Source organism: Diadema antillarum, unplaced genomic scaffold, assembly GCF_040938485.1.
Source record: "Diadema antillarum isolate AM-2024a unplaced genomic scaffold, OU_Dant_1.0 seq00000847_RagTag, whole genome shotgun sequence".
Taxonomy (NCBI): Eukaryota; Metazoa; Echinodermata; class Echinoidea; order Diadematoida; family Diadematidae; genus Diadema; species Diadema antillarum.
In genome coordinates, this window is record NW_027271721.1 from 1,926,670 (window position 1) to 1,949,559 (window position 22,890).

The 22,890-nt window shown below is 41.5% G+C and overlaps 1 protein-coding gene and 1 long non-coding RNA gene across 2 annotated transcripts in view; both read right to left on the reverse strand.

Annotated features, from left to right (window-relative positions):
- Positions 1-8,125, reverse strand: part of LOC139740358 (poly(rC)-binding protein 3-like) — a 62,844-nt gene extending 54,719 nt beyond the window's left edge. Inside the window, exons 1-2 of the mRNA XM_071650952.1 lie at positions 8,066-8,125; positions 7,163-7,195 (exon numbers count right to left, since the gene is read on the reverse strand). Of these exons, the coding sequence (XP_071507053.1) occupies positions 7,163-7,195; positions 8,066-8,125 (93 nt within the window). The remainder of the gene's footprint in view (positions 1-7,162; positions 7,196-8,065) is intronic.
- Positions 8,126-10,632: 2,507 nt separating this feature from the next.
- Positions 10,633-22,890, reverse strand: part of LOC139740333 (uncharacterized) — a 134,938-nt gene continuing 122,680 nt past the window's right edge. The window contains exon 5 of the long non-coding RNA XR_011711557.1: positions 10,633-10,766. This is a non-coding gene — a long non-coding RNA (uncharacterized lncRNA). The remainder of the gene's footprint in view (positions 10,767-22,890) is intronic.

Below are 22,890 nucleotides of genomic sequence, written 5' to 3' on the forward strand. Positions count from 1 at the left end.
CCATCTATTCCTGCGGTGATAATCTCCCCTTTTCTTGTTCGCTAACAGGGTCACCGCTGTAAGGCAGGGAAGAAAAAGGAAGGAGAGAAAGAAGGCAACATACTGGGTCAAGTTGAATGATTCCATATCTGACTGAGATTTGGAGGACCTTCTAACCCTTGAGAGCCACCAATGTCTAAACCTCTTGGAAACATTCATCAATCTCGCATCATGCCAACACAATACCTGTCTCTAGCCTGATCAACATTACAAAGCGAGATTAAATAAGAAACCCTGATCATGCAAAGTCTTTTATGAAATTTAGAAGACATTTCGAAATTCCGCACAGATTTTCAGAAGTTAATACAACTGCTTTTTTTAGCTGATCAAAATTTAGAAGACATTTTAAAATACAGCACAGATTTTCAAAAGTTATTAAAACTTATATCTATTTGCAGAGTGAGTCTTGAGTAGAAAAAATCAAAGAGACAAAAATGAAGTACAAACAGGAAGGTCATCTGATCATAATTATTACCATGTATGATTGATATGACCAAACTGAAACAATACTCAAGCATGTTACTGAAAGAACTCCCATTTGCAGCAGAAATTTTGCCTGAAAACACTGAAAAAAATAAAGGAACAGGGAGAAAAAGACTACAGAGATTGTAACTTTCTGCAGATTTGAATACGGCGGTATCTTTTCCCCACCACACTGGTTGTCTCGGTGGGCACATTAGCCTCCTGCTGCCGGGGTCATGGCAAACCAATATTGGATGCTGCACCAACAATAGACATGTGGTAAGAAGGGCAATGGGCACCCAGTGGTGGAATTACATCCTTGGTTTAACCGCCTCGTGCCCTGATGATGAATGCCTCTCTGTGGCTTCAATGAATGCCAACTCCTGGCCTGAGGGGCGGGGCTACTCCGACTACCGATACACTCGTACACCAGAGAAAAGAAGCACGAAATGAGATTTGCTCCTTACCACCCACGTGCATTGGAAGAAAGAGATCAACATACAAAATTGCCATTGCACATCATTTTCGGTGCCCACTCTCAATGAGAATGCCGATCATCATCATGTGCATCTCAAAGAGAGCTCCGCTGGGGGTCCCACATATCACCGACACGGAGGGCACAGGGAGGTACTTTCTCAAAAATTTCACTCCTCCAATGTCGCTTGCCGCCCAACATCAGCTGGCCGCCCCGAAGAAAGAAATAAATAAATTGTCTCGGGACCGGTGCGGTCACGTTACATTGGCTCTGTGTAAACATTTGTGATAGCGAATTCTGCATGGTCATGAACGCCTCCTGTGTGCGCCGTACGACTACTCAAATTGATCACTCTTGCCGACTGCTCAGAGAGGGAGAGGGAATTGAGATCTCTTCATTCATCTAAGCAAAGACAAGAGACTCAGCTCCTTGTATTGACTCTGTGCGTACCAAACACTCTCTAAACTTTCACCAGAAGAAGAAATGGTTTAGAAACTCGCCTCTTTCTCATGGCATGCATCGCCTTGCAATTTGCCTGGTACAAACACGGAAAGTGGGGATGGTTTTTGTCCAGTGGAAAAGATGAGGAAATCTCCTTAACAGATCCAGCCTAGGACTTGCCTTCCCAGCACACCCATACATCAGAATGAAACTGATGTATGCTGCCATGAGCGCTCATATTTTATTCATTTATTTATTTACTTGCACTTCTTGAAAAATATTCTGGCCACGTACGTTGGTAAGTTTGAATCATGATCGCTGTACCAGTACATGTAGGGCAGCTGACACTGTCCCTTCATACACATCACAAATTCTGCTGCAAAAAAAAAGAATATTCTCATAAACAGAGGGTGAGGGTGTCTGAAAATAGAGCAGTGCAATAACGACTTTGACACGCTGCAAATCATAAACTCCGTGATGTGCATCTGCAGAACTCCTGCCCGGAAGACAACTCGCTAGCGAAGAAACTAGCACACGGGGCAATGCAAGAATCGCGCTTACCTGTCTGTCTGTTTAGATTTGTCAAATGACTTCATATTCGAGAACTATCATCTGGCTTTAGAGTCTGACATACATGAGGCAAAAAAAAAACACACACACAAATGACGGATGAGGCATCCTGTAGGAGCAGATCAATGTCATTAGGAAATGTTATTTTAGGTGTGGCATTTTTAACTCATCTAGAAACCTCCACAAAATAATATCTAGAGTGATAACACTGACAAATCAAAATGGACAGTTTTACATTCTTCACATTTGCACTTGCCATGTGAAATGTATTTCCAGTGGCTCAAAAGGCTCTACTTATTAATCAACCAATGAGCCCAAAACTACTTTTGAACACAACTAAATATCTAATCTGTGCCAAATTTAATCACTTTTGGTGAGTATACATTTTCTAATTTCAAAATCATATTTTGGGTTGCATTCTCACCATCCCGACTTCTCCCTGGTATTACAAGAAGTGATTGTATTTCATCGAGTAAATGATGTTGCAGATTTTCCCCCGTCACCAGTCATCGCCAATCAAACCATGGGGAGAGTATGAGGAAAACGCACCATCCTCCGGCTGCAATACACTGTGGCTTCTGTCAGCCACTGAGGTGAGGGGAAACAGGCCGACGGTCAGCTACGACAGATTGGAGTTTGCATTGCCCTTTTTTGGAATTCGTGCTCCAGACCAACTTAGTCGGAATAGTTTGTCACATGACTTACAAGTCAAAGAGGTGAGCAACCAAACAAATTTACTGCAATATCTCCTGAGACCTATCTCTGCTCATTAATTGCAGAATGGATACAAGAGCAGTGTAAGACAGATATATATTGGACAATATTATCAACACTTCACAGAGAACATGTGAAAACTTGCTTGTAGGATGTCTTAATAGCACACACAAACACACACACACAAAAAAAAACCCAGGAAAGGAAAAGAAAGGGAGAAAGTACAGGCAAGTACCAACACCATCTCATCCCTCTCCCCCTACCAAATGGGTCGAGCGATGAATGGCTGGAAAGACACAAGCAAAACGTAGCAAGACAGAAAAATACACAAGCCAAAGACAAATGATGAATGCTGGATCAATAGGAGCCAACGACAATGCAGGCCCGCTGTCCCCCATCATGCATCTTCCTAGATCCCTCACCGTTTTGCCGTGACCTGCAAGCATCCCATTTCTGCTAAACTACTCCCACTGATTCAATTACTTCGTCTACAAGGCTGGCCAGTGTGTTCTGGGCACTGGGGCTGGCATAAGTAGGGTCTGTGTACGGCGCTCAGCCAAGGTTTTTGTTTATGTAATTGTCATCCATGCCTCCAGGCTTGGATCAGAGATTGGGGGTTTCCATGCGCTGGCTTCACGGCTAGCGCTTAACTCATCACAGATCGCGGAGATTCCTCAACACACTCTGCTTGATTTATCTCACCCCATTTTATCCCGGGAGAAAACTCGCGGCCGAACAATGCAATCACATTGACCAAGACTTGCCGATAAGAACCATGCATCTCTGTGGAAATTCCCGCAAAATTTCTAAAATAAGAATGTTGGCTTTCCCTGATGTTGTTAGTTTCATTTGCATTGAGGTACTCACGCAGAATAAACCATACTGAACTATAGGATTAATGTGCTGAAAATAAACTATCCAGAATATTTACATTAATGCAAATTTCTTTGAACTACATGCAATATGATTTAGCTTCACTTATGATTGAAGGCTGCATTTACATCAGCCAGTTGAGAATAAAGTCTGCAATGATAATCGGCATACCAATCTATAATCATCATAAGTAATGTCATCTTTATCATCCACATTATCTTTGTAAACAAGAGTGGAAAAAAAAGAATGTACATGAACTGAAATGCTGAACAACTGTGACAAACAAGAAGAATAGCTATTATTAAAAACAACAAACAAACAATCAGCTACAACATCAATTGCAGCAGTTTAGACTACCAGGTTTGGAATTGAAGATCTCTTCCCCCTTTTTTATTTTGTTTTTGTTTTCAATGCTGACTGCCTACTCACCAGACTACACAATATCAAAACTTTATGAGGTCACAGAGGATGAGGCCTGGAATGGTGATATTTTGTATCAAATCATTCTTCTTGCACTCAAAATGTACTGAGACAGAGAACATTGCATCCATACTGGAGGGTCTGAACAGCAAAGACTAGTCAGTATGAGGTCATGACACGTTTCTTGAATAACAATAATGTCTGCAGGATTGTTCCATTAGTCCCTTCAAATCCACCCCTTCAACCATAGAACCATTTAAGAGCGGCCTGCCCCACCCCCTGACATATGACCTTGAATCCTTCAATCCCTCTTCCAAGTATCAAGAGCCTTGAAAAAATGTTTTTCCTTCGTCTTTTTTGTCCCTGTAGTTCTCACTGATTGTAGATAATTCCCTAAGTTCACATTATCATACAACCTCTGTCTGTCTGTTAACATGACACAAAAATGTGTGGATTGGGACTACCGCTTAACATTAAATAAGTCACAGTTTACATTTCAGTCAGACTTGAGACAGCACATAATAGGATCATGAAATACCTATCACTTTCATCAACTTGAAAACTGGTTGTTATATTGATGGAAATCTTTTTTTCTTTCCTTTTTTTCCTTCTAGGAACTTCCATATTGATACTCTGTAAACAAAAACTATTTTTCATAAAGCAAAATAACATATTTAGTTCTGACTTCTTCCAGAAACATCAGCATACATCCTTGATTTAAAAGAGAGAAATTACAATCACTCTGAAAAGATTCTCTGTTTACATCCAATAAACAAGAAGTTATGGCTGTTTGCTCTATCCTACTGGCACAAAATAAACCTGGGCCATTAAAATCAAAGGCCCTAACATCCAGAATTAATTCGTGTGATTTACAACGGTCTAGTCCAAGGCTGCAAGGGTCAGTCTGGAGAAAAGGAGAGTTTACTCGCTTCAAACAGGACAGGGTTAGTACTACCAACACGCTAGGGGCATTTCTTGAAGCGTTTTGTCAGATATGTTTTTTTCTGGCAAACTGTTATAAGCTACAGAAATCCTTACATCTGACTGGCTGAAAGCAAATTTGTCAGAAAAAAATATCCAACCAAATGCTTCATGAAATGGCAGCCAGATTTCCATTTTGTGTGTGTGTGTGTGTGGGGGGGGGGGGGGGGGGGTTCTCTTTCCTTTATTCCCATTCCAGCTGCTTTACAATGCAGGTGACTGAGGGTGGATGATTTGAGTCATACCTGCTGGGGGCCAATGTTAAGATGGCAAACTATCGCAGCAAAAAAATAATCCCAAGCTTTTACAGACCTCTCTCTGCTCCTTGAGAACGATAGAGATCAACATCCCTAGATCAACATCCCTCTCAGGTCATCTCTTAGTCCCATTTCAATGTGCCCTTTTAGAGATTTTATACAAAATTACACATCTTCTAGGATAAGGGATGCTTCACTACGATTAATCAAATACTTTACTAAATCTTAAGGAAAATGAGCAAAGGACATGGGACTTCATCAGGATTTGAACCCACGACCTCCGCATTTCTAGACCAGTGCTCTTATCTACTGAGCTAAGGAAATCCCTAGTACTGTGTTCATCACAAAACTCCCTTGATTCTAAAGGCTTATGGTGTCATATTAAATGTATTTCTGGTCAGTTTTCCTTGGTTTACATTTACTAAATCTCAATATGTTACAAAGCTTTGCACAGAGACAATCTGATCCATATTCTCACCACTTCTGTGGTCCAGGTAATGCCCGTGATTCAATTCAAGAATTTATTCTTTTCTTCCTTGGTGGCACTCTGCTACGCACCCATCGATCCACCAGACCTGATCCTCGGTGTTTGACAGGAATACGTGTCGCAAGAGTTTACGACGACAGATCACCGCCCGGGCAATGTCCAAGACATAACCCCACCGTCTCATCACTCCGTCAGCCAGAGAGATGGCAGCTAGCGTTAACACCGGGCCGCTAATGCCCACTCAGCTAATGCATTCTACAAATGCTGATTATTGACGTCACTAGCCCCTGATTGCATCACATAAATCTGCATTCATGGGCCTTCATGACCGCTATTGACACACAAATCTCTTTTGACAAGGGGACGCAAGAAAACCGGACAGCAGCAGTAAACCTCACAATATCATTTTATTCTCTCCTTTCTCACTGAAAACCCTCCATATTCCCAGTGCGGCCTGCTGAATATGTCATTAAGAAACAGAGATATGTAATGCACACAGGCTTGTATATTGATAACTGTAATTAAGTCTCTATCTTTTTCCTAAAACATCTCATTTGTGAATGGAACTATGCTGATTCATAATTTGTTAAAGCTCCTTAAGCATCTAGTCTATTACAGCTGCAGTACAGAAAAACGCAATACGAGTTTACCAGAGGGGGGAATGTGTTAATGCAGGCAGTCACATGGAATTTTTTTTTGTCATTTGATCTTAATTCTATTTATTTTGTTTTATTATAAAATGTACAATATGAGATGTCTTCTGTTTATTAAACTCACTAACGTGTGTGCGCGAGTGCTTTAAGCTTTTCATTAATCATTCAATGCACACAAGTAAATGTTACAAACTCATTATATGATTAACAGTAATATGCTTTATGATATACATATTTTTATTACAAGCAAATTTTTCAAACATTGCTTCATTGCACATAGAATGAAAACACTTTTACCCATGTGTGTCACTATTCTAGTACCCCAAGTCTGCATCTTCAAAACGTATGCGACCAAAATGTGTCTGTATACATATCTCTGATATTGGATCGTCAGAAATGGAAAAGAAATTAAATCAGTCAGTCTATATCTACAGCCCGAGTTTGTATTGCAAATTGCTTGGAATGTGACACTCATCCACGGGATGAGGGACACAGTTTCTTACATGAAGATGGAGAAAAAAAAAAAGAGAGAGAAAAATATATACAGGACGACACTCTATGATTGCACCGGCAGACATAGAATTTCATCTGCACGTCATACGAGTTGAACCGCATACACGATATCATCATGCAAATTCATTTTCTTCAACGATGCGGTTGCCACATCTCACCAGAGGGTGGGCTTTAATGAATGGTGAGTGAATCAACATTCAGTGCAGGGTGCAACGAAAATGAGAGCGAAAAAAAAAACGAGGATGGTAACAGGAGTGCAAGGAATGGCCCTTCTCACCTCTTCTCGAAACCTCTTGACTGTGTCTCCCTTCTGTGGTAGGGGGGAGAAAAGTGAGACGGAGAGAAAAAGGAAAGAAATGTCAGCCAATCAGAAATGATTAGAATTGGGCAGGAACGCGCCCCGCGGCACACTAATAGGCCAAATATTTTGGCTGGCATACCAACAAACAAGATCACAAACAAGAGGAGGGGAAAGTTCATTACCAAGACAATCACACACGTACACCTTTTACACATATACATGTATACATATACGTACAAGTACATACACGCATCAGAATATAAAGAGCAATTGTCAAACACAAAGATTTTCTCCACAATTTCTATTTCTACTTTGACGTTGAGATATTATAGCATCAGATAGGATATATCTAGTGTTCGACTACAGAAGTTCTTTTCTAAAAGACATGGAGCATCAAAGTATTGCCTGCTAGGAAGCAGCATACTCTCAGTGCATATCATAAATGTACACTGTAACCGAGGGAAAATCGTATTATGGGTAGACTTAAGCCGTTCCTTCCTTTATCCCCCCCCCCCCCCGCCCTTAGTAGATGTGTGTGTGTGTGTGGGGGGGGGGGATAAACCATGTATGAGATTTTCAATTTGGAATAGAAGAGGGCAGGATAACAGAATAACTCTACATCTGCCAGAGGCTCATTGGCACGGCGTATCACATGACCAAAGGGTTCACGCACATTCCGAGTTGCCACTGGTATAGCAAGCGACAAAATTGAAAGCGTCATTTGCTTATCCCCTACTCTAAGCTTTCTACCTCTCCTACCAGCTCTTCTGCCCCCAAGACATTGGGAGGAATTGTTCGTAACTATCCTCCCTGGGATTCTGCTCCTTCCTTTCGTCTCCCCATCCTCCCCCCGAAGACACGTTGCGCATCTTCAAATACAGGATCAAACCGCCGCGCGTGCACTTCACCGTCTTCATTATTTCCAGCACACCCCGGCATGTTATGATTGCACATCATCGGTGCATGTCGCATTTGATTATCCAGCCAAAATGGAAACAAATAACACCTGGGATAATTCCAGATGTAATTAAAATGGAGTTTGCAGAGGCGCTGTGCTTCTCATCACACAGAGTCATCAGCACGGCGAAATTGGGCTACAGAGCTGGCTATTCAATATCACGCATGACAAACTTATTGAATTGAGACTCAGTCCTAAGTAAACTTGGAGGAAACTGCAAAGCCATTTCTTCCTTGCATCTCCTTCTCCGCCCCCCCCCCCCCCCCCCCCCCCCGCTGCCCCGTATTTTTTTTTTTCTTCACACCGTTCTCACGTTTTCCTCTAGGAGACAACTAGCGTGAGGTTTCTTTTCAATTTCGTGGATAATTTGCGATCTACACACCATCTTCTGGACAAGTTTGTGACAATATTTGATCTTACCTTTCCAATTATGCTGCCCACCTCCTGCCAAAAGAGACAGAAAGACAAAAGAATCGTGAGAGACAGTGTGACAAAAGACAAAATATACGGTCATATATTCCTGGCTATGAATTACAAAAATGCATGCAATCTGCCGTAGAAAAAAAGAAAAGAAAAGAGGGTTCGGAAATCTTGCAAGAAGAAAGTCTTAGGATTGGGTATTGATTGACGCATCAACTTCACTTAGCAGACAATTGTCTGCAACGTACTGAATAATGGTGACACGGGAGAAATGCATTTGGAGAGTATTTCAAGACAAGCCGCCTACTTTACTTCCGCCTTCATTTTCTTGCAACCGGGCGCCAAAAACAGTTAGTTTTTCTTACAGATGACCTCGCACCCTTGCAATTAAACACTCCTCTCTGTATTCAAGGACAAACATTTCTAAGATGGAGAAGTGACATATATTAAGTGAAATTGAGATTGATATTAAAAACAACTGTGGAGGCTTGCTGATGCAGTTATGAAATCAATCCTGGAATATTGGAAAGTTTTCCTCCTTTTTTGGGGGGGGGGGGGTGATTTAGCAGCAAGCTCTCTGTAGAGAATATTACATCAAGAAAATCATCTCTCTGAAGTTAAACCTATTCTATTCACGAGCTCTAACAAGTGCATTTTAAGGACAACATTACAATTCTCTTTTACAAATTTGATGTCACTAACACGAATACAAGTGTTTATCATTTAGGTCAATTATATGTGAGAAGCCTTATAGTACAACCTCCGATGAGATTGTATGAATTTGCTATTTTAATAGATAATCCTTTTCCACATTTTCCCCGTGCTGTGAGAACTGTTTGAGGCCAAGAGCCATAAGCACGTCCAATATCACAGTGTCACAAAATAATATTCACACTCGCCGTTGACAAACAAACTTCATAGTTCATAGTCAAGTAAATAAGGGGCATTACTCATATGAACTTTCAATATTTCAAGAAATATCAAAGCAATAATACAAAGTAAGCATTCACTTTAGCAGTGCAGCAAGAGACAGCAAGGATATGGAGGGATGTAGCCCACTTTCAGTAGCTCCACGGTAATCATTTCTTTGGGGCTGCACCCCTCAGAAAACAATACACAATGCGGTTACCTCACACAATCAATACTTTCTACCAGCACTGATCGGGGTGCAGTACATTTGATTACTATTGACCCATGGTGTCATCTAGAGCTTGTGCTTACTGTTTGTACAGAGATGAGCAGAGGGGCAACATATCTAATTATACGCCTCATCTTCAGAATGTCACAATCTGATTGACAAGCCTCGAAATTAAAATCAGGCCTCCCTACATGATGACGTGACCAAGAAGATTAACTATCCACTGTTCCAACAGATTCGTAGTTCATGTGTAATATCACCAGTTTATATTTTCACAGCTAATGCAGAATATATTGCATAAAGTTGATTCTTGCACAATGTCAACCTTTGGCTGAATGTATGCCATTTGCATTAATTTTGAATACACATTAGAATGCACTGTAACATACATATAAACATTTATAATGCTGTGAATTGAAGTGTGGTGTCTACAGATTTGTTACAACAAGGGTTACCAACAATTCTCATCACTTCCCTGCAAATAGCAACACTTGCACTTTCACAAGTCACCTGTAAAATGGTAATAACATACAACTTGTAACTTGCTCCCTACAACATCTTCCAAGTGGAGCGAACTAAAATTCAAATTTCATGCTCCACATGAGATGGGTTAATCAGGTAGAGTTGAAGCGGTGAGGGGGATATCTCTGCTCACCTTTCCTTGCATAACCAGGCGGATGGTGAGTGTGACATTGGGGGAATCCCCTCCCCCACCTCCAGGCTGCTGCTTCTCAATGGTAGTGGTCATCTCGGCCAGGGTGCAGACCGGGGGTAGCGGTGGTGGTGGCTGTGGCGGTGGAGCCTGGTAGGGTATCCACTGCTGTGGACTGGGGAAGGGGCTATAGACGAGGCCTAGAGGCAGGGCCAGTTTACCGGCTCAGGGGGGTCCCTTTCGCAGGAATGTGGGGACAGCCGCCGTGGTTGGGGGGAGGGGGGGTTGGAGGGGGTGTGGTGGGGGTGCGATGGGTTGGGTGATGATGGTTGGGGGACTGCTGTCTGGTAGCTGTATGGCTCCAACTGGTCAGGTGGTATTGTCCACTAAGCAAAGGTTGACCAAGGTTAGTCTGGAAAAAAATAAGCAAGTAAGCATGCATGGTGAGATGGGAGGTCATTAAAAGTCTGACATATAACTCTTGTCCTGTAGATTGTAATGGTTTGGTCACATAGTCAAAAGTTATCAATTTCTGCTATTTCCCAAAAAAACAATCCTGCATAGTTGGCATCAGATGCACAATTTATTTCATGCTCTGAATAATAGATCCCATGTGAATGATGGTAAGACCTGCACAGGTCAAGATAAACGTGTTGATGCAATATTTCTTCTGAGATTGCAAACACGAATATCATTTCCTCCCCGTGGCTGTTTGGTACTTCTCTACTGTATCCATCTCCTAACCAAACACCTACACCCAATATCAAACACCCGTCCACAGCAAACCAGTCGATTTCAATTAAACCTCCTCACCAGCCCCCTTGCAGGCCAAGCATGCGACCATCTCGCGACTCGGGAAAGTATGGGGAGGAGCGCGGACTCTCCAAGCACCCGGAGACAAATAGCTCTTGATTTGAAAACCAGTGGTGGAATCGCACCTGGGATGCAGAAACCAAGGAACCAGCATTCCTGGAGCAGTGTGATTGCATTACACCCAGCAACCGGTTACCATTTCTAGGTTATGAACTGTGTCTCCGCAGGGCTCCCGGGGTGCATAATGTGAACAAACACGCTGGGGTATTGAATGTCGATTGGGGCGACCGTCAGCTACGGCGCTACCTCCCTGCAGCCAATCAAATTAATCCATTAAGAGTGGGAAAACGGTTACCCTAATGTTGGTTTTTACCCCTCTCGAGCACTGGAAGAGACTGGTTGACCCAGCAGAAAAGGCACGGTCAAACTTTTCCTTTCCCCCCCCCCTCTCCGCTTCCTCCTCCCTTTCACTTGTTTCACTGGATAAAACACTGAAATCACGAAGACTGACCTTCACCTTCATATACACAAATCTCCATGGAAACAGAAAATACACTGTAGCAACTCTTCAACTTGATACTGTCCATCGAGAAAGGACCTCACCTCCTAAAAAACACTGTCTTGGGGCATGAAAGAAGTACAGGTCGCGGGTACAGAGTGCTGCTGCTTCTGGTTGGGAAATATCTCTGTGCAATGTGTACATTCACCTAACACTTTATGTGAATTCTGGTCCAACCCGCAATCGCCAACTCAAATCGTAATGCGATACTCTGCGCTGATGCGGATCGTGATGAGGCGATAGACATTACGTGCTGAAGAAGACCAATAGCGGTACTTCCCTTTTTTTTCCCAGTCTAACTGAATACATGCCCAAGATGTCAATGAAATGACGTGTCCTTCTGATAAAAAGTAGATTCCAACTGAAGACATGACCTCCATTTCAGTGAAAGAGCACTTTCTGTTTTTCACTGTGCTGTACTCTAACAAGGGAGTTGTATGCTCATTGCTGAATGCCAAAGCAAGCATTTTTTGATATTTTCCAAAATGGCTGTTAAGATGCTCGTCCTATTGTTATATTCCACTTGTAAGTTGTATATTCTTTAATAAGAATATATGAGTATATTACATCGTTACAATCATGACCAGTACCCAGCGGACTCATTATGACCTGCTGTTATTGCTAGACATTTCTTTTTCCTCCCATATAACGGACTCTGACCCTTCTTGTAAAAGAGGACATTTTTGCATTAGTCATTTTTCGCCTGCTGTCGAGTAAGATGAATTTCACCTGCTTGTATATATAGTTCAGGATGTTTGAATCCTGAGAAGTTGTCATGGCACAGAAGGCCTAGCATTTACAAATAAAGTGCCAAGCACTAGAAAACTATATTACTGGCACGCCAATAGCCTACATTTGCATCAATATTAACAAAAATAATAAAAATATATATATATATATACTGACTCACTTTGACACAGAACCTTCAAAACACAATTAATGCGCTTGATTTTCTCTTACAGATAAAAGTAAAACCATTCTGGATTGGAGCATGTTTGAGGACTGCTGGAGGCCAAGACTCACTGTCGGCTCTCTCGGTGCTGTTGTTTTCTTGTACGAGAAGATGCCAGTGATAGGGACATGTCTTTTTCCCCCATGCTAAAGAAAAAAAAAGGGGGGGGGGGAAGATGGTATGCTGGAACACTGCCCGTGGGCAAGATCAGCATGAACTTCAACTGAATGAACAATCGGAAGCGATTGCTGCGGGGCTCACGAGTTACCTCTCGGTGTACTACAACCTTCTGTTCCTCACCTCTGCTCTCCGTGGTAGAATTCAGTTACTTAAGGCTCAGTCTCCTCTCATTGTTTAATGATGAGGCTGAGGGGGAAGGGTCATTAGGATAGCGACCAGGAGTAGGAGGATGGAGCCTTGAGGGATTCTCCCTCCGTTGGAAAGCAGTCTTGAATATTTGAGGGGCAGACCCTGCATCGAAATCTCTTGGGAAAGCTCTATACATGCACCCCCACAAGCTATGAATGAATGCATGGTTGTTGAAAGCACATGTGAACTTAAAACATAGCACGCACAAACACAAATGCAAATTCACGAAATACAATTTCCGCGGCAACGTTAAGCCTCAAGATGTGCCGACTGTCAGACAAAGTATCCATCACACTTTTTTTTTTCAAAAAGATAAGATTATCTTACATTTAGTACTTAAAATGCTGTTTAGTGTTATCCTGGTAATCTATGTCTACTGTCTTGGAATTCTTGACAAAATATTGGTTTGCTTGACAAAATAAAAGATGAAAGACTGAGGCCATTTAGCTGACTCTATTTCCAACCTATTCACACGAGAGTGTGTAATGGTTTCTCACTACTCCTTGCTTATTCCTTATGTATCCTCGATGGATTTGAGTAGGGTGTGTCACAGTGCATAATGCATGCCTGTATACTATACTTGACTGGCATTTTCATACCTAGTTTCGAAGATATGTCCATCTGGATAGAATGCTACAACTGCAATATAGGTTCCTACACTTTGCTCCTCAGAACATAGTAAAAAGCCTCATGAAGACTTAAATTAGGCCACTCAAATTAAATTTCAAATTTCTAAACTGTCATAAAAGCACAAGTTGAATTTTTATGATATCAATTATTATTCCAACTTGATACTTAAATGAACACAAGTCAAAAATGATTTCATGGATAATATGTAGTCATCTGTTAATTGTAGTGTTATTTACACACACACTCTACTCTTTCAAATTCTTCATGTGTGTCATAGCAGATCTTTTAGAAACAAATTTATTTGCCCCCCCCCCCCCCGCGCTATTTTCTTCAGAAATGGCTCAAATTCCTTCGACTGTTTGATGCTTAAAACAGTACTCATAATTTTTGCTCTCTGATTGAGGCTTGTTCCTCTAAAGGGATTATTTCTACAGACGAGCCTACCTCTGAATACACAGCAAGCCATTTCATATCTCAAAAATTATGGGGTGCCTGCACTATAGCATCCCTGGAAATCTACGGAGGGTAATTAATTGCACTTTTTTTCTTTTTTTTTTTGCAGAGAACTCGGACACCTAACACGTCCCCTGTTTGAGCTTCTTTCATAAATCGTCTATGAAAAGTGCCGACAGCGTGTTGACTGAGGATGCAATTTTAAACCGGTGGGCAAAAAGTGCAAGCAGGATGATATCTGTCCAACTTTTATGACTGGAGACCCCCAAGTTCAGGGGTGGGGGGGGGGGGGGCAAGAATTCCTCCCCCCCCCCCCCCTTGCCATACGGCTCTCTCTCGCTTGTGATTTACAACAATCCCTGGCTGTTCAGAACATCCATATACCTACAGACAAACAGTCAGACAAAGGTGTTCACACATACTAACGCACCTGCACTCCTCTCTCCCGTTGGTGGGAGAAAGGACTCGTTCACAAGAGTGCCTTTCTTCATTCATCTGTGAGCAAATACCATCACTGTTGGAGTAGCGACGACGACGAGCGCAAATTAGGCCAAGAGCTTCGTTATGGAGACCATAAAATACAACCAAGAAGGTCTCCCGTTTCTGATGCTCGCCAAAGATGTCGGTAAATGAGCCTCCGAAAAGATCGAAGGGCCGCAATCCAACCAGTTTTGAGAATGAGGTGGAGAGACGGAGGGACAGAATGGATGCTTTAATGAATCCTGCACTGGGTTTGGTCACAACGTTAATCAGAGCAGCCTTTCAGCATGTCCATCGTGATAAGAATCAGAATGCCCGGCTCGGTTTCACGGCCAAACGCCGCTACTAACCTCCTCCATTTACAGTAATTATAAATACATTTGATTGGAAAAGAATTGGGGGAGGAAAAAAAAAAAAACCTTCTGCCCTCTGGCCGGCCGAGAGCCAGTGAGTGCATGGAAACCTGGCCGGCGAGGGGGGCAAATGAAGTGTGACAGGAACAATTTCTGGAGACGGATCAGTCCTGATTTGGGGACTTGAGCAAGACGCAGATTTAATATGGAGTCATTTGAGATGCACTATGCCTCGCAGAGGACTAAACGCGGATAAAGAGTGGAATTACACCAGATAGAAAGTTCATTGCCAATTTAGGCATCCTTCCTCCATGGAAAGATACCACTATCTGGCTGAAGCCAACCAGCCACTGTATTGAGCAGAAGGAACGCTTTGGTAGGCTTTTTTGTTTTGTTCTGTTTTTGGTTTGGTTTTTGGTTTTAGTGTATGGAGCAGTGCCACTATTGTTTGGCTTAGTCATTACTGTAAGATATACAGGTCCTTCTGATGACATCATACCTTTGAATTATTTTCCATCATAGTGCATCATTTACAGAATGTCAAGGCTGGAGATGCAACAAGAAAAATTATGTTTTCTGTCGGATAAGTTTCTTGATATCTGTTGCTATTTCTTGCTACTCTTTCATTTGTATTAAACTTCTTCACATAGCGACAATATTCAGAATCAAATTCCCAACTTACGAAGATTGAATTCATCAACTCTAGCTCATTACTAGATTACCTCTTGCTATTTTCTTTTCTTAAACATCTATTTTTCTTGGAATGATTCTGTTATTCTGTAGCCATCTGTCCACCGAGCCTCTCTCTCTCTACCCTTTCTCTGTCTTTCCTCTCTATGTCTCTCATAACTTGAAAACTAATACTTGCAGATATGCGCAAACGTATCAATATTGTATTGATCACAACCCCTGGGCATATCCTTGATCCGCCAACAATCCATGATTCAATCTTGAACAGAGCGCTAATATTGGCGGTGTTCTTAACTCGTTCCTGGAACTTTCAATTACACTCCTCATATTCCTCCACCATGTACATGCACGCCGCGTCATTACCTTCGACCATATCGCTTCCCTACTTGAGGAACAGAGAGACCAGGAAGAAAAAAAAAATCCTACATTTAAAAATCCCAAGGCACTCCCCCCAGCATCTTCCCCCCTTCACCCCCTCCTTGGAAGTTTGACTGAACTCACAGTGCATAACAATGAATAATGCTGAACTGAAGGCATCTTTCGGTGAATAAAAAAAAAGCGTTTTATCTCGCTTGGCCAACACATACGCATGCCTCCACTCCCGGTGGCTGCGATGTCAGCTCAAACCATGCTAATATTTGCTCACACATGTGTTTCACGTTGTTTGAAGAGGGATGCTGCTTGTCTCTATTTGGACGCTCCATCGAAATCACGCCACCCGGAGGTGGGGGGAGAGCCAGACGCAGAGGAGTGAGGGAGAGAGAGTGTGTGTGAGAGTGTGAGAGTGTGTGTGTGTGTGTGAGTGTGTGTGTGTGTGAGGGAGAGGAGAGAGAGAGAGACACACACACACACGGAGGCACATAGTGTCTCGAGAAATACTTCTACATTCTAGAGTATAAAGAACAACTCTTGACAGTTCTCATCAGGTGATTTCAGATCTGTATAATCCATCCTCTTTTATATATATATATTTTTTGTTATTTTTATTTTTTTTTTAAACATGAATAGTCTAATTTCTTTTTGTTTCGGCTCTGTCTATTCACATGATTTGATGTAAATTGATATATGATATTGTAAATGACATTTTTTCTATCTATATAACTTTTTTAAACTTTAGTCAGTGTCTGTTGTTGTTGATGTTGTTTGCAAATGTTATTTCTCCTGGAGTGAATGTTATCTTTTGTTCCTCATCATATTGTGCTGTTTTATATGCTATAAACTTATACGTGGACACACTGAAAAATAGCTCTGAGGCTGATAGTGGGGGGGGGGGTAAACTGTATTGAAATAAATAAAACAAATGAACAGTTCTCATCAATACACCAGTGACATATGTTATACTATTCTTCTGATAGAAAACAAAACTTTCTATTCCATTCTCCAACTGTGCCTTTTCCTTCAGGCAGCCTTTCTTGGATGAGGACACACAGGAGGACTGTCAGAGAATATAACCCGATGAAGGTTCAATGAACACATAAACACTTTCTCCTTCTACCAAGTCAAGTGCACCTAAATCAGAACAGGTTCTGAGAAAAACTACATACTTTCATAGCAGGAAAAACATATATTGGAGACACAAATATTATCCACAAGAGAGACACTACAGTAGACTCATATATTTATGCTGCCATAAAATAACTTGACATTTATTACGCAGTACTGAAAATCCCTGGTGAGCCAATTTGATACTTTAAATCATTGTTTAAATAATCACACAAACATGCACGACCAAACTTTTATTCTTACACCCTCAATCTTCCTAAAATAAATAAATTCAACTGGCTATCAGAATCAGTATAGTACATGGCAATTTTCTGACGTCATTGACAATTCCTTGGGTGCGTTAATAAACTCTTGGCAAATCCTCCATCATTCTACAGATTTTAATCTCAAGGGGATGGTTGTTGTTAGAAAGGGATGCATCAAATCTATACCTGATTGCATTTTCTATTAGCCACGAGATATTCTTTATTGCTACTTCCGATGAAAGCTTTGAACATCTCGCAGCCACACATAACATACAAATAAACCTGAGTAGCTATGTCATTGTTAGCTAGTTATGACGAAATTTATGCTGTGATAAACCTACCACACAAGTAACAACTTGCACCAAGCATTCCCCCACCCCCTTCTGTTGAGCTCCTTACCAAGTTTGGCACACAAAATATCTACCTCAATATTTCTCACATCAATTAAAGCCCAACATCCTTTGACTCCAACATTTGAATTGAAGGGAGTGGAGGCCAAGGGCTATGGAAGATGTTCAAACATTGAACAGATTTATGAATACTAAACTGCAATATATTCCTTTGATGAATCCTTTACTCATTTACATCACTGAAATCTTCTTCAAAGTCCTTCCAATCAACATCCATCTCTCATTACCATCCTCCTTCATGTCCACTGTCCACCACCTCCTTCTCTTACTTATCTACTCCTTTTCTCCTCTTCCTTTTTTCCCCCTTTGTTCCCTCCTCTACCTAATCTTCCTTCTTTCTTCATCTCCCTGTTTTTCTCCTGCAATTACTTCATCCACTCCCCATTCTTCCCTTCTCCCTCTTCCTCATCTTTCTCCTCTTCATCCGACTCTGCTTCAATATTGATTAGGCTAGCCGGGTCACAGCCATGCCGGCATTGAAGGGTGTTCTAGCGTCACGGTTTGATTGTAGTTTTTGGCATGACGGCGCCTGCACATTCAGCTTGCCACAGGTTCAGAACTCCCATCGATACAGAGGGGAGGAAATAAGTTCATGTATATTTCACACTGGTTATTCTTCAGCCACCCCCCCCCCCCATCCCATTTATGAGAAGTTTTTGTGACCAGGCATGCTAAAAAGTCTTCCGAAACGACTTCCTCGCCTCAAGACGCCGAACAGTGACCAGACCCTGGACGGTGGCTCGTGGGAAGGCTGTCCATATCTCGAAGCCTTCTGTCAGTCAACAATCTCAATCAATAAATACCAGATTGAATGTGACTGAGAGCATCAATGAGGCCGGTGAATACACGTGCATGGACATGTTCTGGGAGGACTTCTGGCCAGATATCTCGTCTCCCTATCCCCTCGATGAATCCAACAAGACTCACGTTTCGAAGACAGTACGACCTCTTCTCCTTCCTTCCCTCCACCTCTACCATCCTTCTCCCTCCCTCCCCCACTCCTCCATCGGTCCTTCTCTTTTTCTGTACCTTCTCTATCAGAAAACTGATATACCGGTACTTGTTTTACTGAAGTAACAGATAAAGGGATGTATAGTTTGGGTTAAGATGGGGCTTAGGGTTTCCAACTTTTTTGTGAGATGGTGAGAAACATCTTATGAGATATGAAAGAGCATACAATTATAAGAGGGATTCAAAGTTTATTTGATGAAAACTGATTCTGAAATGGCTGAGATAAAAAAAAAGAAAAAAAAGAAAAAGAGGTCCGAATAAAAAGTGCGACCCACCTTTTATTTGGACCACTTTGTTTTATTTCATTTTTGGTTATCTCAGCCACTTCAGTAACGATTTTCATCAAATAAACTTCAAATCTCCTATCGCAACCAAAAGTGTACTATCCCTTTAACCATATCTGCACACTGCATGATTATTTCACTTACTTCTCCAGACAGTGAGAAGTTCTGGGGGGCATTTCATGAAGCATTTTTGTCTGACAACTTGTCGGACAAATTAGCTCCCAGCCAATCAGACGCAAGGATTCCAGTAGCTTTTAACACTTGGTCAGACGAAATATCTGACAAAACGCTTCATGAAATGCCCCCCTGGACTCAAGGCTCTTATCGTGACTTCTCTGTCTTGTCTAATTTTGTCTTTATTTCTTTTACTTCTCTGTACAAGCTGTTTGCATGCAGTCTTTGTCATATTTCTCGTCCTCTTTCTTCCTTTGCCTGTCTACCCATTTCTCTCTCTCAGTTTGCAACACGTACCTATTATAACTTTGACTTTCCCTCTAAATAATTTTCTCACAATCTTTCCGTTTTCTTTCCTCTTGCTGAGAGCACCAGTTCTTGACCTCTCTTTCTTCTCCTATCACTCCATCCTTTTCTCTCTTCTACCACCCATGTCTGGAGTTATTCTCTAAAATGAGAGACAGGTGAGAAAAGACCTACATTAATCCCTTGACTCTGAACTCCAGTCAGCCTCCTTTATCCCCTTGCAACTCAGAAAGATAACAAAAAAGTTGTTTAAAAAGAAAAGAAAAACAAGACCTCTCCAAGGCTATGTTCAGCTAAATCCCTGCTCTCTGATGTTCCTGGCATTCCCTGAAATATTAAAAGCACGAAAATTCACCTGCATCCAATAACTCTTCCCACATGACCTCTGAGCTTGACCCACAGGGATGAGAGCAGCTGGGGTTGCCTGGTGGTGGATAAATGAAACAGGTTTAATTCCCCTGGCAGATTAGCCACTTGCCCTTACGAGTTCAAGGTTTCCCTTGAGGAACCTGAATCCCCGTACCAAATGTTGGCCTTTTCCGCAACCTTCAACATCTCTAGTATTCAGGAAAGAAAAAAAAGGCATCAGTATCGTGAAGATGAATCGTTAACCAACAGAGGTGGTCTGAGACCATCCAGGGAACAATCCATATTGCACAAGGCCTTGCATATTTGAACCCTTTTCTCAAGACGGAAAACAGGTCGAGCCTGCACAGTTGATCTAAAACATCACTTCCACGTCTTTTTTACTCTCTCCCTCTTCACAAACACTCTTTTAAATGGTATCTATCAAATTCCATTCAAATAACACAAGGACAGTACACTCAACTGGTATTGATGTAAAAGACAATAACATATTTACATCATTTGGACAATATCAACAAAAATATTTCCTTCTTGAGCACTTTTTTTTATACGGCAGAAGTTGAAAGTTGACAGTTGAGAATAACAATACCAAGCATCTCATTTGTTGAAACAAAAATGCAATTGCACAGCAAAATGGAATGGAATTGCATTACATATAGACCGAACTAGCCAAATCCCCCCCCCCCCAATCTCCGAACAATTTTACTAGGAAAATTGAAGCCTACAATTTCTTGCATAGGTACACTTTGCATAAATCTCATTCTCTGACAACATCTGAACATTCATCCAGTTTTAGTTCAGAAATGTACATACCTGCACCCCATCCCTTTTCCAATGTCTGTAGCATCTTTACGGTATCGCTAAATTTAACTCTGCACTTGGAAAGCTTAATCACTACCCCTGAGGCCCACTTACGAATAGTCAAGCTTGCATCAATTCCACCATTGAGTTTCAAAAACCAAATCCCTGGGGTAAACACATTCATCAACAACACAAACCTTGCATTTTCATTAGAGACAGGTTCCATTGTTTATGGACCCATCACAACCTTTTCCACCCATTTTCATGTAGAACTTTTCTCCCCTGAAAGCTTATCAATCACTACTCACTAAATTGGCATCTCTGGCAGACTGTTAGGTCAGAGGTCAAAAGTTGTCAGCCAAGCTGAAGAGGGCTTGCCATCACGGGGTCAAAAGGGTTTGGGGTCTTGAGCACACATTACAAAAGGCGCACACCATGTCACCACATCCTTCTCCAATGATTGCACAATGACCTCCATACCTATCTGCTCCTCAAAGTTTCTCACCAACAGACCATGGATTCACTAAATCCCTTTTAACCCGTTGAGGGCGGGCTGATTTTGCTACAATGCTCATTTCCCATAGACACCTGCCTGAGTACTCTCGGGACTACCACTGTAGTCTTCAACTGGTTAAGATCGGCTATGTTCATAATAATATGAGAATCTTGTGGCTATGAGTTAATATAAATACTAACTTCCCACACATCATATTTATCCTGTCACACGGGATACGATGAATGAGCAATAGATTCCAATCTTCATATCAATGCGTATTCAATATTATTACAAAACAAAAACAACTTGGGCATTAAATCCCTACTGTTGTGTAACTGGCAATGTGAATATTAATGTTTATTCCTAATGCTACACACTGACAAAAAATGGATATATACCATAGCATCAGCAGTAGGCCTTCAAATTTTATGGGCAGGTACTTGATTCTTGTTCCAGGCACGCTAATTGAACTCATGGTCACTGGAATTGGCAGCTATACAGGTTAGTGGTGATAAATACAAACTGCAACCTTCTGTTGAAATTTAGACCGCCTCTAATCATTGGCGATGATCAGAATAGACAACTGCTTACATAAAACAAAACCAAATATAGTTTCCTAACAGTGCATCACCATTAAAATACATACACTCTGTTAGTGCATGAGTGAATGCGTGAGAGTGTATGTGTATGTTTGTTTATATACACCTGTAATTATATGCGTGTGTTTGTATGTCTCTCTATCTGTGTCTTAACAAGGAATGTGAGGTTACAAGCTATTGGTATCTCACAGTTTTATTTGAAAGAAACAGAATGTGAGATTCTTTCAGCATTGGCGTATGCGTTTCACAATACTGCAAACTAATACTAATGGTGTGCTCTAATGTTACACAAGACGCAAGGCTGAAGAAGCACCCGTCTTTTGTGAATCCCATTCTGACTGTTCAGCTCAAAATCCAATGCAAACACTTCATGCCCAAGCATGTTCGATACACTAACATTAAGGTGTATATATATTTCTCCTTTTTTTTCAACTGACTGTAATATATAAACAGTACACTCTCTTCTAAGTGCATAAATTGTGCAACTTTTGGATATAACCCTAATCAAAGGTCTTCAATCTCAACTGATATGTTCATATAACGTGAAATAGGTGGGCGTCTATCACATCCCACAACCCAGAAGCCAAATTTTAGGGTGCCACTAGTGGTTACTTTTCTTCCCGCGCATCTACATTCAAGAAAAGAATGATAGGAATAACTTCCCAAGTTTAGAAAAAGACTAGCATGAGGCGAATAAAGCCTGGGTCCGGGAGGATGCCCCATACCAGGATGACTGGATTTTTGGTTCTAATACCAAGGAGGTTCCTCCAGGAGGACTTTAACCCGTTGAAAACCAGTCAAGAGTACACTCGGGCAGGTGTCTATGGGAAACACGTGTACTTAGCAAATTCAGCTCACCTTAATGGGTTAATGGATGCTATCAATTTTGGGCCTGACTTCCAGTAAGAGCTCAAGACTCTAGTGCATCACTGCATCTCTTCACCCTGATAAATCTCAGATGGTGTTCCACTGCATGCAGATGGAGCTATAACTCTATCAATTTGAGAAGTTGCACCACCTCCCAGTCTATAAGTACTCTAAT